The sequence below is a fragment of the Bombyx mori genome, chromosome 1 (assembly GCF_030269925.1).
Source record: "Bombyx mori chromosome 1, ASM3026992v2".
Lineage (NCBI taxonomy): Eukaryota > Metazoa > Arthropoda > Insecta > Lepidoptera > Bombycidae > Bombyx > Bombyx mori.
In genome coordinates, this window is record NC_085107.1 from 13303646 (window position 1) to 13319370 (window position 15725).

General features: G+C 36.2%; 1 protein-coding gene across 2 annotated transcripts; it reads right to left on the bottom strand.

Moving 5' to 3' along the window:
* Positions 1 to 205: 205 nt before the first annotated feature.
* Positions 206 to 15443, bottom strand: LOC101738169 (uncharacterized). Of its 2 annotated transcripts, XM_038012292.2 has the most exons (7): positions 15151 to 15443; positions 14442 to 14612; positions 6538 to 6624; positions 6360 to 6434; positions 6108 to 6250; positions 5948 to 6016; positions 206 to 4580 (listed from the first exon to the last, which is right to left on the bottom strand). In XM_038012292.2, exons 1-7 carry the CDS (start codon positions 15156 to 15158, stop codon positions 4234 to 4236), a joined length of 900 nt encoding a protein of 299 aa, XP_037868220.1. In that variant the 5' UTR covers positions 15159 to 15443; the 3' UTR covers positions 206 to 4233. The 2 variants fall into 2 exon arrangements, with proteins under 2 accessions (XP_037868220.1, XP_021204332.2); XM_021348657.3 differs by lacking the exon at positions 14442 to 14612.
* Between the last annotated feature and the right edge of the window lie 282 nt (positions 15444 to 15725).

Consider the following 15725-nt stretch of genomic DNA (forward strand, 5'->3'; position numbering starts at 1 on the left):
ATAAATAATTATTATGAATAATTATGTATCTATTTAAATAAAAAAATATATAAATTGTCTTTAATTGGCACACCAATATTAAGATTACATAAACATAAATCGCGATTGTTTATCGATTTTTGTGTTCATCACTACGCTATTATATGTGGTATCATTATTTTACAAAATGACAGTAGCTAATGTCAAATGTGGAATCGAATTATAATTTTTAGTTTAAGCGATCATATTTGTGTTTAATTTGCTTTGACAAACACTATTTCAAAACATAATCCTAAGAATTACACATCATTCTATACAAAAAAATATCAGTAGAACGTTTACAAAAAATCGGCCGCAGTGGTAGATCTTGCGCCGGATGTTGAAAATAGCTCATGTTACAAGCTTAGTTCTGAGAAATACCTAGTCAGGTCATAAGTATTGTCACACAGTAAAAACTTTTCTTTTAGAATGCTGGCCGCAAAAAAGTTTATTGAATTCGAATTTCGAATTGTTCATGAAAATAAAAATGTATACTTTTAGAATTTTACTCATTTTTAAATATGGAGTGGACGCTTAAAGAAGACCGTGTTGCAGTTATTGCGTTGCATCGTTGCGGTTACGCGCCAATTCAAATTTTTAACATACTGAAAATTTTGAATATAACCAAAAGATTCGTTTATCGTACCATCAAACGATACAATGAAGACTCTAGTGTAGATGACAGGTCAAGAAGTGGTCGCCCTCGGTCTGTTAGGACTCCAGCAGTGATAAAAGCTGTGAACGCGCGAATTCAAAGAAATCCCAAACGTAAGCAGAAACTGTTGGCCCTTCAGATGGGGTTAAGCAGAAACACCGTGAAAAGGGTGTTAAATGAAGACTTAGGGCTTCGGGCATATCGAAGAAAAACAGGACATCGTTTGAATGCTCGTCTAATGGACCTGAGACTGAAGAGATGCCGCGCTTTGTTGAAGCGGTACGCGGGAAAAAAATATCGGGAAATTATTTTTTCGGATGAAAAAATTTTTACCGTAGAAGAGAGCTACAATAAGCAAAATGATAAGGTGTACGCACACAGTAGTGAAGAAGCAAGCAACCGTATTCCGCGTGTCCAACGAGGTCATTTTCCATCCTCGCTCATGGTATGGTTGGGAGTTTCTTATTGGGGCTTAACAGAGGTACATTTTTGTGAGAAAGGTGTAAAAACGAATGCAGTTGTGTATCAAAATACAGTCCTGACGAACCTTGTGGAACCTGTTTCTCATACCATGTTCGATAACAGGCACTGGGTATTCCAACAAGATTCGGCGCCAGCTTATAGAGCGAAGAGCACACAAGACTGGCTGGCGGCGCGTGAAATCGACTTCATCCGGCACGAAGACTGGCCCTCCTCCAGTCCAGATTTGAATCCGTTAGATTACAAGATATAGCAACACTTGGAGGAAAAGGCGTGCTCAAAGCCTCATCCCAATTTGGAGTCACTCAAGACATCCTTGATTAAGGCAGCCGCCGATATTGACATGGACCTCGTTCGTGCTGCGATAGACGACTGGTCGCGCAGATTGAAGGCCTGTATTCAAAATCACGGAGGTCATTTTGAATAAACTTTAGTGTCATAAGAATCTATGTTTTGTTAAGTTCATTTTGGTATATGAATGGTTACATAATGAATAAACTTGTTTCAATTATTTTACATTAAACATGTGACAGAATTTATGACCTGACTAGGTATATTGATCAAGTGAGATTGAAATGTATGTTTCTATTGATGTTTGGTTCATAATCTCAATTGTGTTAAATATTTACGTCTGAAATATGTAAGATTATAAAGATATTAAGATTCAAATAAAACCTGTGTAAACTAAGAAAAAATAGGTATATTCAAACAATGATCTGTACTGTAGTATTCAATTATTTTTATGAGTTAACAATGTATTTCCTAAAACATGAATAAATTTGCAAAAGGCTTGTAAGATATAAAGATGGTGTTTTCATACAACATTTATTAGAAAATGATGAAATAAAACAACAATTATTTACTAAGATGGCACGCGAAAACGGCTGTCTTAACATGGATGCGACTTTTTACCCTCAGTCTGGCGAATGACCGGGTCCGGTCAGTTACTGTATTTATATTATTTCTGTTGTTTCAGAATATTATTTATTTGTTCTTAGAAAAAAAATGTATAAAAAGTTTTTTTTTCCGATTTGTTCGCGCGACAGCGCGACGTTCGTAAATGTTCGGCTCAACTCGGGTGCCGTCGCCCGTACGCACCCCGCACCTCTCATAACAGTGCGATATATGACGGCACGCGGAGATACGCTCGTTCGATATTGAGTAAATTGTGCGCGCGCGCCTTTCGCTATATACTAAGTAAAAGGTTGAGTGTGAACCGGTGAAAAGGTGTATGTGCCAGCCATCTCAGAGAAACACCACTACGACCGTGATAGTGCCAGCATCAGCCTCCAAGTAAGTACCGTTTTCCTACCTACCCTTTCGTGTCCGCTCATTCTCCGCAGAGTTCATATGCTCCCTTTCAGCTCATCAGCTCACGTTTAAGGTGACGCTCACCTGCGTCACCAAGATTATTAAATCAAAAATCAAATTCAAATTCTCTCTCTAAATCAAATTTACTCTTACAAAAAATGTACATACAATCAGACAAAAAAATACTCTCAAGAACTTAAGACGAAAAATTTTAAGACAAAAAATCAGACAAAAAATAAACTCTTGAAATATGTCAACAATGTTTTGATAGTCTTAAAAAAAGTTAACATGTAGGCTACTTTCAATTGAGAAGAAATAATAATTAACATAGGTACATAAAATTATTTGGCCTTACCCTATTATTATATTAATTGTGAAGTTTCACAAAACATGTGAATACGCACACAGGTTTGTCGCACCCTACGCAATACGTTACCGTGCGCTTACCGCACACTTTACATGGGTGGCGATGGCGATTTGTGCTGTTTAATGAAGTTAGCCGCGGATATTCGGCGGGTTGATGGCGGCTCACCTCGAAAATGGTATCTTGTATCCTGGCAGAAAAGACATATGGCTACATTTTCATTGAATGCCTACGCAAAAGGGATTCTACCAGGTTTTTTCTAAAGCCCCTGTGGTCCAAGACCTCCGTGGCAGTCTGTTTATGTATGATATAGGCATTCAACACAGAAACATTAAGTAACCTTTTAAACAATTTCTCGTACCAAATTTGTGTCCTCTTGCGTTCAATTGGGAATGCAGCCAACATCTGATCTTTTTTATCCACGCCACCCATGCAGATGTTGTAGTCACGTATCAAAATAAGTTTTGTTACTCCGTTTTTAGTGGAGACGGCATTGCCATGGTACGTTGAGATCGTCGCTACGCGGTTCTGATCTCTCCATATTATGCAATCGACATCTCCACTGGTATAGCCTACTACTTGCCCGGGCTTCATCTGAGATTTTTTCAGATTGGTCAGTTCCGTCGGGACATACTTGCGGTTTGTCCGCAACGTACCGACACAATCAAACCCAATCGACTTGAGTTTTCGGGCAAGTGCTGGGGAATTGTAGAAGTTATCCATCCACAACGTGTACCCTTTGTGTTCTAAACCTTTGATAAGGTTAAGAACTAACGCCGTACACCGGCGCTGTGAATGGATCAGCCTCTGAGACTGTAGGCGAAGCCTTATGGGCATGGATTTTAAATCGCCATAAATACCCCGTCTGCGACTCACATATTTCGTAAGTTTTTATGCCCACTGCTGCAGCTTTGTTTGGAATAAATTGGTTGATGTTCAACCAACATTTCCACTGCAGCAGCGATTCATCTAAAGCCATGTTCTGCTTCATTATATATAACTCCGTGAACTTGGAATTCAAATGGCTAATCACAGGCTCTACTTTAAAAAGCTTTGCCTGTGAGGGATCCAGGTTGAGGTTTCTCAAGTTCTTGGAATTATTAAAATGTAAGCAACTGCTGAGTAACTGGAACCTCCTAAGCGACATATATACTTTGAAACCTGGAGTGGAGAAGATGTTTTGTTCCGTATTCCAGTACTCTTCAACCCGGTTCTTTATGACGATTCCCATCGCCAGTAATATTCCGAAGAACACCAATAACTCGTCTACATTGGTTTCTTTCCATTCTGTAATCCTACTGGAGGCCTGTAATTCCCCGCCGTCCAACATTTCAGCAGCTAATTGTTGGGCATATCTATTTGTTTCCTGCACAATAAATTCCATGTACTCCTGGTCCCAAATTAATCAAAAAATCTCGTAAAGGTCACTTACAGTGACCGTGGGACCAGAGTTTTCCTTAAAAGATTCACGCCTTTCTGTTGGTGGTATAGGAGAGTCAGGGAAAGTTCCCCAGTCAAATTCAAAAAAATGACTAGGCTTCATACCGGTATCACGCGCTGGTGATGTAGGTGCTGAAATGATAGAAGGCGAGGAAGATGTCACAAGAGGTTTACTTGCCGCCGCCGTGTCAATCTCAATCTCCTCGTCGTCCGGAGTGTCCATCAGTATTCCAGCTGCCCGGGGGATGATCATAGGAACGATTTCGTCGTTATCATTCTGGCTCTCATCATCGCTGTCATCGTCGTCACTTCCTAATTGAATATAATAGTACGGTTAGGTCTTGAGAAAAGTAAGCTTGTGCTTGTGATTACAAAAAACTTTGCGTAAGATGTTAGCAATAGCTAATTTGAAATCGCCCTATGCCCTATACTAATTATTTAGTAATTTAGTGCCAACATGCACATAAATTTACATCGCAAAGAGGACGGCCCATTTCAGGCCCAAAGCGGACAATAGATTAGAGAAAAAATACTTAGTGCATTAATTTTATCATAAATAAATATGCATTTACTTTCTTCCAAATAAGCGCCACTACAGTTTACAATAAGTAGTTTAAAAAAAGTAACTCTATTGAAAAAAACAAGAATTTTATTTTTGCGGGAAAATATTGCCAGCATCAAAACCTTTTACGTATTAAGTAAACATTTTAAGTATATAAAAAAACATATAAATAAATTATTTTAAATATTATCATTAATCAATCGATTTTAATCGATTTTAAGCACATAAAATAACATCAAAGACATACCCATTGGACTTTAACTTGTTACTATACTTGAGACCTTAGAACTTATATCTCAAGGTGGGTGGCGCATTTACGTTGTAGATGTTTGTGGGCTCCAGTAACCACTTAACACCAGGGTGGCTGTGAGATCGTCCACCCATCTAAGCAATAAAAAAAAAACTTAACTTGTATTGTTATTTAAATATGTACAACTAAAACAAAAACATAAAAAATAAAATATAATGTGTACTCGTAAAAAAAGATTAAGAAATAAATCAAATATCGGTTATTTAAAAAAATTATCGATATATGAATTTCATGTAATTATTTTTCTTTATACTGACAACACTGATTTTAATCTGACTGACTGACATTTCGCTTGCTGCTTGTGCTTGCGTTCAAAATGGATGTGTTTTGATTTTTCTTCGATTTATTTTGCTTTTATCAATAACGTTTCATACTACGGCTGAAAACCATTGTGTGAATTATGGTTTTAACCTGACCGAGATTTAAAACCGTGTATTGCTCTCCTGTGCTATTTTTAGATGATTTACTAATTGTGTATGAAGATGAAGAAAATATAGATATTTAAAGAAGTATGTGTGTTTTTTATACCCTAATAACTACAATTGGATAAAAATACATTAGGAACATCTTAAACATTAAAAAAAGAAAAGTTCTTGAGGTATTTATATAGAAAATTAACCTCAAAACGAGTTATTTATTTTTATTATATTTTTTATAATAGTGGCGTCAATTTCAATATATATTTTAGATATCTAATACATTTAAGAATTTGAATCAGTCCATTTTTATAGTAATATTTGATGTCCACCTTGGGCCTAGCACACTATGGAGAGTGGGCATTCCCCTTTACATTTATTAAATTCTTACCATAGTGCAACAAGTAGCAAATTTCAGTCTCGTAGCGGTCGACGTAGCGATGAAATAGAATCTCTGTTCCTGTGTAGTACAATAGTATACATTTAGAATCACCACCTTCCTCTCCCATCATCTCATTCTTCTACATTGAAATATGAAAAATACCACTTACGTAGTATCATGTTCTTGGTCTGGGCAAAGCGATCGACGCACACGTTTATGTGACGGCAAAGGACTACGGCTGCCATGTACAGAAATCTGTAATTATATCTAGAAGATGGCGTGCTCGTACCACTGCCGCCACATTCAACGTACCTGAAACATCATACGTTATAAGTATTATAAAATCAACTCATACGTTATAAGTATTATAAAATCAACTATCACGATATTAATAATAAATTATTATGATAAAAAAATATACATTGCCGGTGATGGCGGAATCGCAGGTGAAGACAAAATTACTGGAATGTCCTCTCCGTCAGGTTCATAATTTCGGCTGAAAATAATAATGTATTGTAATATTGACAGTTAGCTAAATGATGATGGTGATAAAGTTGGCAAATAAATCAAAAATAAATTGGGTGAGGATCGATACTTACGGGTTCCATGAACGCTTACTTCGCTCCGTCAATGCCTGCTCTATCGGTTCCCCAGCGGGCAAATCCTCAATTGCAATAAGGTTAAATCTGTAAATACAATCACATTTATAAGACAATGAAGATCGCGTCATGGAGGAGAGGCTTTTCTAGCAGTGGATTCAGGCTAATTATGATGATGAAATAAATGCACATTTACTCATGAGATGCAGTGTCACTACATAAATATAAAAAAACTGGCCAAGTGCGAGTCGGCCTCGCACACGAAGGGTTCCGTACCATTATTATTAATATCGAGCAAAAAATAACAAAATATCACCTATGTAGTATGCGAGCCCCCCTTAAATAATTATTTTATTTTGTTTTTAATATTGCAGCCACAGAAATACATGATCTGTGAAAAATTCAACTCTCTAGCTATCACAGTTCTTGAGATACAGCCTAGTGACAGACCATAGACCTATATAGTAGGGACACGACATATTGTTCTATACGTACTGTTGAGTTGGGTAATCTATGTTATAGGTATAATCTGTGTCATTGCATTTTTTCCCTCCATTACTGCTGCAAATTTTATACAAATTGTTTGTCTCTAAAAAGTTACGTTTAATAAATTCTATAAAACTATCCAAGTTATTATTTAAATACGACAAAGTGGGTGAACAAACATATTTTGGTCCTTATCGAACCGGATTTGCAAAAAACTCGAGTGTGTTCAACTTGAATTGACTTCGACAATATGAGCAAAATCACAGAACTTATCAATATTCTGGAGGAAAAAGCTGATCTGATATTAAAATGCACGACAAACATTAAAAAATGTCCGAAGACACGTATGACGAAAGGGTACGTAGAAACGAGGTTGAATACCATCGAAGATTACTGGCAAATATTTAAAGAAACACACGACACTCTTGTGAAGTCCCTCACCAAAGAAAAAAGATCGGATATATTATATTTTAAAGAGAATGTGTATAGCAATATTGAAGAGTTATATATGGATACAACATCAGATTTAAAGGATACTTTGTCCAATTTCGTACAAACTGCAGATACCCCCACACCAATTAAACAACAAGATTTGAATATAAAATTACCCCATATACAATTACCTACGTTTACGGGACATTATGATGATTGGCCAACCTACAACGATATATTTACTTCACTTGTTCATCACAATATCACATTATCTAAAGTTCAAAAATTACATTACTTAAAGGCAAGTGTTGCTGATGAAGCGGCTTCTCTACTCAAACACATATCGGTGACTGAAAGCAATTATGAACAGGCATGGGACATTTTAAAACAGAGATATGGTAATAAGAAACTTATTGTTAATTCACTTTTAAGAAGATTGTTTCAACAACCAAAAATAAACACACCTAATGCCATTCAACTAAAAAGATTATTAGATACTACAACTGAATGCCTGAGCAGCCTACAAAACCTTAACTTACCTGTTGAGTCATGGGATTTAATTATCATCTACATAATTGTGCAAAGACTGGATCCTGAAACACATAAAGCATGGGAAGAGTATAGTTTCCATAGAAATAGTGAAGACCTACCTACTTGGCAAGAAATGAAAAACTTTCTAGATTGTAAATTTAGAACAATGGAATTAGTAACATACACACCTCAAACAAAAGAATTGAAATCTTATAAACAAAAAACATTCCAAATTTCCACAACAGAAAAGATCTGTATTAAATGTAAAGAAAATCATACCCTTTGTCATTGTGAAGAATTTATTAAACTGTTACCAGATGAACGAATTGGTTTTGTGAAGAACAAGAATTTATGCTATAATTGCTTACTACCAGGACACCCAGTGTTTAAATGTCGACTCAGAATATCATGCAGAATCTGTGGTAAGCGGCACCATTCGTTACTACACAAAACAATCAATGGATTAGAGACAAACTATAAACAAGTTGAAGACACAAACATCCAACCAGGCCCTATAAAGGATAATGATGCAGACGTTGCTATACTGTCGCATATGGCGACAAAGAGGTCCACAGCATTGCTGGCCACAGCATTGATAACTGTTAAGAATAGTACAGGACATTATACAGTATTGCGCGCCTTAATAGATCAAGGGTCACAGGCTAATTTTATTAGTGAAAGAGCAGCACAACTTTTGAAAGTCAAAGGAACACCCACTAAGGGGACAATCACTGGAGTTGGATCTACACAAACGGAAGTAAATCTGGCAGTCCAGCTTGAAATATTATCTAGATACCAATGCAATTTCAAGCTCAACGTGGAAGCATATGTGATGCCTTCACGTTTAACAACATACTTACCGTCCACAACTATTGCCGACTCCACACTCACCTGGTCGCATTTGAAAGGTCTCAAGCTGGCAGATCCCACCTTTAATCAACCAGGGAGAGTTGATATGCTTCTAGGTGTAGAAGTATATGCAGCCATTCTGAAAAATGAAATTATTCGAGGTCCTCCTGGCTCTCCATGCGCACAACATACAAGTTTTGGATGGATTCTCTTTGGAAAGGTACACAATGACATTGAAGAAAGGAAAATAACAGTAATGCACCACCACATGGATTTTGATGAACTGTTACACACATTATGGGAGTTAGACTGTGATAATCAAAGAAAACTTACACAAGAAGAGGAACTCTGTGAGAACATTTATTATGAAAATGTTAGGAGAGACAATGAAGGAAGATACATTGTGAAATTACCTTTTAAATCAGATGTCATACTAAGTACAGAAGGTAATACCAGGGATATAGCACTAAGAAGATTAACACAACTAGAGAGAAGATTACAGAGAGACATGAAGTTAAAGACAGAATACACTAAAGTGATGCAAGAATATATTGAATTGAATCATATGGAAGAAGTACCAGAAGAAGAATTAGGGAAACCCTCTGTCTACCTTCCTCATCATGCAGTTGTAAAGGATACAAGTGAGACTACCAAAGTAAGAACTGTGTTCAATGCCTCCTCAATGGGATCTAATAATGTTTCCATTAATGATGAGTTACTAGTTGGCCCACAATTGCAAGAAGACATGAGATCATTGGTTATGAGATGGAGACTAAAACGAGTTTGTTTCATAGCAGATATTGAGAAAATGTATCGGCAGATATTGGTTACCAAACAGGATGCAGATTACCAACGAATCTTGTGGAGAATTGATCCAAATTTTAAAGTCAAAGATTACAGATTGCTTCGGGTAACATTTGGAACTGCTTCAGCTCCGTTCCTTGCTGTAAGAACTCTACAACAAGTTGCAGAAGATGAAGGCAAAGATTTCCCTGAAGCAGCTAGAATGATTAAGGAAGACTTCTGGATGGATGACTTATTATCTGGTAACGATACAGTAAGTGAAGCCATTGAATCAGCAAGAAATGTCAGTGACATTTTGAATCGTGGCGGTTTCAAATTACAAAAATGGTCTTCTAACAGTATTGAATTTATGAAAAATATTTCACCTACAGAAAGAAGTACATTGATAAATGTGGATATGAACCTGGGAGGAACTGTTAGAACATTGGGGTTATCATGGAATATAGGAGATGATGTGCTACAGTATAATCTTAATTTGCCAGAAGTGCCACTTACCATTACTAAGAGAAGTATACTTGCTGAGATACAACGCTTATTTGATCCACTTGGTTGGATAGCACCTGCCTTGTTACCTGGAAAACTAATAATACAAAGACTATGGTTGAAAAGACTTACCTGGGATGAAGAAGTAGACTCTGAAACTAAAAGAGATTGGTTAGAGATGAGAAACAACTTAAATTATTTAAAGGAAATTAAAATACCACGCTGGTTACTTATTACTAGTGATGTCATAGAAGATGTGTCAATACATGGATTTTGTGATGCATCAACAATTGCATATGGAGCAGTTGCTTACCTGAGAGTCAAAACTTACAATAATGAATATAAAACTATGCTGATAGCAGCGAAGACTAGAGTCGCACCTGTTAAACCAGTCTCACTGCCCCGTTTGGAACTGTGCGGTGCGGTGTTATTATCAAAGCTCTTGAAACACATCAGTCGTGCTACACGGATACCAAGGAAACAAATCTTTGCTTGGACAGATTCTACCATAGTACTATCATGGCTTACTGGAGACCCGACGAGATGGCAAACATTTGTGAGAAATCGTGTAGTAACAGTGCTTGACAATATTGGAAATGCATGGTATCATGTACAGTCTCAAGACAACCCTGCAGACATAGCATCAAGAGGAATGCTTCTTTCAGATCTCAAAGAATTTAGTTTATGGTGGAACGGCCCTAAATGGCTCACCCATGAAGAAATATTGATGTCTCGCGGAGATAATATTTCTACTGACCTAGAGTTGAGAAGAACAATTATCAATACAAACATAAAAATAGACAATAATCATAATGAAGGAAATTATATACACAATCAATTTGAAAACTTTAACAACTTGATGGAACTACAAAGAACTATTGTGTACTGCAAAAAATTCTTGAATTTTAAACGAAGTAGCGATAACATTAGTACAAAGTGCTTCAGCCCACTGGAGTTAACAGAGGCTCTTGAAACATGTGTGCGGTTAGCACAACATAATGATTTTGAACATGAAATCCACGATTTGTTACAAGGGACTGGAGTAAGTAATCGAAGTGTACTGAAGAATCTCAATCCTTATCTAGACAAGAAAGGTCTTCTCAGAGTAGGCGGTCGATTACGAAATGCGGAAATGGAAAATGACGCTAAATATCCTATGATCATAAGTCATAAGAACCCCATTGCAACATTGATAGTTAGTGATGCACACTTGAAGACACTTCATGGAGGACTCCAACTCACAATGAATTTTGTTAGATCAAGATTCTGGATCATAAGAGTAAAATCATTAATATCAGCTACAATACATAAATGTTTAATATGTGCAAAGCAGAAGGCTAAGGTCCGACACCAACTCATGGGAGACTTACCTGCAGCACGAGTAACACCCACTCGTCCATTCCTACACTCAGGAGTAGATTTTGCAGGCCCACTACAGATTCTGGTTTCCAGAGGAAGAGGCATGAAATGCACTAAGGGATACATATGTATATTTATATGCATGTCAACTAAAGCAATCCACTTGGAACTGGTTGGAGATTTAAGCACCGAGTCATTTTTAGGATGTTTTAGAAGATTTGTTGCCAGAAGAGGTCGATGCTCCCACATTTGGAGTGATCAAGGTACAAACTTTGTAGGAGCCAGTAAAGAATTAGCTAAAATGTGGCAAGAAGCAAAATTAAGTATACCTGAAGATTTAATAAACATTTTAGCTGAAGATGGAACCCATTGGCACTTTAACCCACCTTATAGCCCAAATTTTGGAGGTTTATGGGAAGCTGGGGTGAAATCTATAAAATATCACTTAAGAAGAATTCTTGATAGAACACTTACCTTTGAAGAGATGTCCACCACACTGTGCCAGATTGAAGCCTGCTTAAACTCACGGCCACTATGTCCAATAGATCATAATGATATTGACAATTTAAATGTACTTACTCCTGGACACTTCCTCATTGGAGAAGCTCCAATCAATATACCTGAACCAGATCTTAGCCAAGTGAATGTAAACAGACTGTCTAGATGGCAACATACTCAGAGGATACTTCAAAACTTTTGGCATAAATGGAAGACGGAATATCTCACACGTTTACAACAAAGACCTAAATGGTTAACTTTAAAGGATGAGTTTAAAATTGGAGAAGTGGTTCTGATTAAGGAAGATCACCTTCCTCCGGGTAAATGGGCCTTAGGTCGCATAGTTGAAAAATATCCTGGCTCTGATAACATCTGTAGAGTTTACAGCTTAAAATGTTGTGGTAAATTGATTAAGAGATCCATTAGTAGACTGTGTAAATTGCCAATTAATGAATAACTTTCATTAAACTTAAAATTTGGTTACTTTATAAACTTTATTGTTTTGTTTTTACTTAATTAAACTTAAGTAAATCTATAAATATATTTAATACAAATAGTTAACATTTAATTGGCAATAATGGATAAAGGATTGGTCAAGAAGGATGTTTAAAAAATATATATTTATTCATGTAAAGTTAATGATACATTAAGAATGACCTAATGTTCATAAAATTCACCTATTTATTATAGGTTGTTTTGTACTCTCTGATTTGTATTTTGAAATCTGATTTATGTTTGATATTGTAAATTCTAGTAATTTGTTTGGTTAAACTCTTGGAGCTTATCAGAATGAAAATTTACAATTTTGCTATGATTTACTGTATGTTTCTCAAAAACTTCGTTTTTGGGGGGGCGGTATGTTGAGTTGGGTAATCTATGTTATAGGTATAATCTGTGTCATTGCATTTTTTCCCTCCATTACTGCTGCAAATTTTATACAAATTGTTTGTCTCTAAAAAGTTACGTTTAATAAATTCTATAAAACTATCCAAGTTATTATTTAAATACGACAAAGTGGGTGAACAAACACGTACAATTGCTTATATAAATAGCACCCATTTTGAAGGCACACACATAAACATATATCTATCTCGTTCTTACTCAGCACTTTAACTCGCAGGAAAACAATATAACAGTATTTCAGTGCGTACATAAAATGAAACATGAATATACGTAAATGTCTCCGTCTCCGTCTAATGAGGCCGAAAATCCGCCATGTTTAGCGCGCCAAATGTCATTGTTACGTCAGTTCGGCCGTCTGTTTTGGGTTGTACATTATTTATTGACTTTGATATCGATTTAATATGATTGCTTATATAAAATTTCTAATTTTATCATGCTTAAAACGTACAAAAATAATAATTAAAACATATTTTATAGGATCTCAAGAAAGTCGATGCCCCAAAACTATTATCTATATATATTTAAATTCATTATGGAGCCCTCATCCGAAACATAGATTATACACTTAATATATTTGAATCCGAAATATCGGACACCATTTTTCGGTCGGAATCTATTCATCATGACACTAATCATAAATACCTCTTTAAAATATGTCATCAAAACATATTTAGACATTCTGTTTAGATATTTCGGGAAAAAGGCTACCGACAAAATCTCTTCGGAACTATTTAAATAAAATAGTTTTATTCCGAAGTGAGTAAAACACTATTGTAAATTCGTTAAATATTTATTAATTAAGTGATTTTAGAGAGGAAGTCACAAGGAATGACGTTTGTAATTTCATTAACGAATAAATGTTCTGTAGGTGTTTTTTTTTATCAGGCGGTCCCTTGATAAGTTTAAAATTTGCGTGCGGTGCGGTAGTGCGGTGCACCTTCCTTGGGATGCGCTGCGGTAGTGTGTTACGGACTTTAGAGTCAGCAAAACAATTAAAATAGATTGTAATAGTCTAAGAAAAACACGTATTCAAAATACGATAACATTCAGCATGCTAGAAATGGGCAGATGGCACTGTACTACGCCATATCTTTATGTTTTGCGGCAAACGACAACTTTATAAAATCAGTGTAGCAAATTTTAAAAATCGTCATATCGCTTACTTGGCAAATTTGAAGCACGAACTCGTCTTAGATTTCACATAATATCTAAATCACATCATCTTTGCACATAACAATATACTTACTTCCTATTAAAGTATAAATTCTACAAATACATTCACTCAACAATATTTAAAATAAAATGAGCCAAGAACGTTTATCGAAAAAACCTACTAACATTAAAATCTTCTGGGCAGCACTAAAACCGCCATGTTTTGTGGCCAGATGACGTCACAGTGGCACGAATTTTTTGTTGACGTTTCATTTCCATAGGTTTCCTACTTCAGTGTGACAGACAGACAGCGAAGTCTTAGTAATAGGGTTCCGTTTTTTTCCCTTTGGGTACGGAACCTTAACAAGTATTTAAAATTGAATTTCCATTAAAAACAAAATACTAACGCGCAACTTGTCGACGGCCTCTGTTCAACAGAAGACCGCGGGCACCCCCTTCCTCTACCTCGTACCCTTCCTTTTCGTGAACCACCACGTATGGGAACACTCGAACGACCTCCGCCAGTGCGCACGCCTGTTGCTCTTGCACTGCCTCCCCTCACCCGCAAACTTCTCTCACTATTAAAATCCAATCAAAAGCGCAACTTAAGCCACATGCAGTTAACTGGGTGCAGGAAAAAGACATTCAAATTAGTTTTAAATAAAGCGCAAGTGCAAAAGAATAAAAAAAGAAAGAAATAAAAAAAAAGTTTTTCAAAATAGTTTTTCAAAGCAAACCAAACACCATATAAAAGTAGATCCAAAAGTCTTATGCATATTATGATAGCGAGCGAACAAAATGGCCGCGTTGCCCGAAATAACCTAACTGTCATCGTCCCGGTCCGGTCAGTGGAGGGACGCGTGGTTTTTTATTCGATATTTCTCTAATTAATGAAAGATTTGAATAAATTTACAATTTGGAAAAGGTTAATAGTTAAGTAATTAATTCATTGTTTCTATAAATTACACAAATCTACCAATATTTGGTGCTAAATGAATGGTTTGTTTGGCCGACATGAGCGTGTGCTAAGCCTGAGTAGGTGTTAGATATCAATGTTTTACCACGAAAAGCGTGTCACAACACGTACAAAAACAAAGAAATATGCTTATTACATACCTTTCCATCGCTTTTTCAAAACTTTATCTCGTTATACTGTCGTCAACCACTTAAAACACTTGAAAATAGACGCACAAACACTTCCAACTACTCCGCGTTAGCAAGTCCGGAACAATGAGTTTTTTTTTTCTTAAAAACATATGTAAGTTTACCTAAGAAAGCGTCTATATTCTGTCTTTGTTTAACGTTCTAGCAGTTGTATGCGTTAGAACAGTGCAGAACGTGTTTTAAAGTGCGCTTTTCGAATGAAAGCAGCGGCATCAAATTACTGACCGTTCCGGTCGCCTGCCAGCTAAGCGTTATTTTATCATGAACGGTGCGGGAGGCTGCCACCATGGCACATTTTTTCCGATGGCGTCTGCCATAGGAAGGGGTAATAAGATAGTTGATAGACAGTTTTGTATAAAATTATCACTCTAAAACAAATAAATAAATAATGATGTAGTTATATAATGCTTAAAAGTATGAGAAGCAGACATAAAAAAAATATCCAAACTCAAGAAAAAAGAAAAAGTAAAATCCACATCAAGCAACTATGTTGAGGATACTCAACACAAGCTAATCGAAGCTTTGTT

Coding starts and splice junctions, on each gene's coding strand:
- LOC101738169 (XM_038012292.2), bottom strand. Junction 6,017..6,107: donor GACCAAGAACATGATACTAC/GTAAGTGGTATT, acceptor TGTACTACACAG/GAACAGAGATTCTATTTCAT. Junction 4,581..5,947: donor TTGCTACTTGTTGCACTATG/GTAAGAATTTAA, acceptor ATATTCAATTAG/GAAGTGACGACGATGACAGC.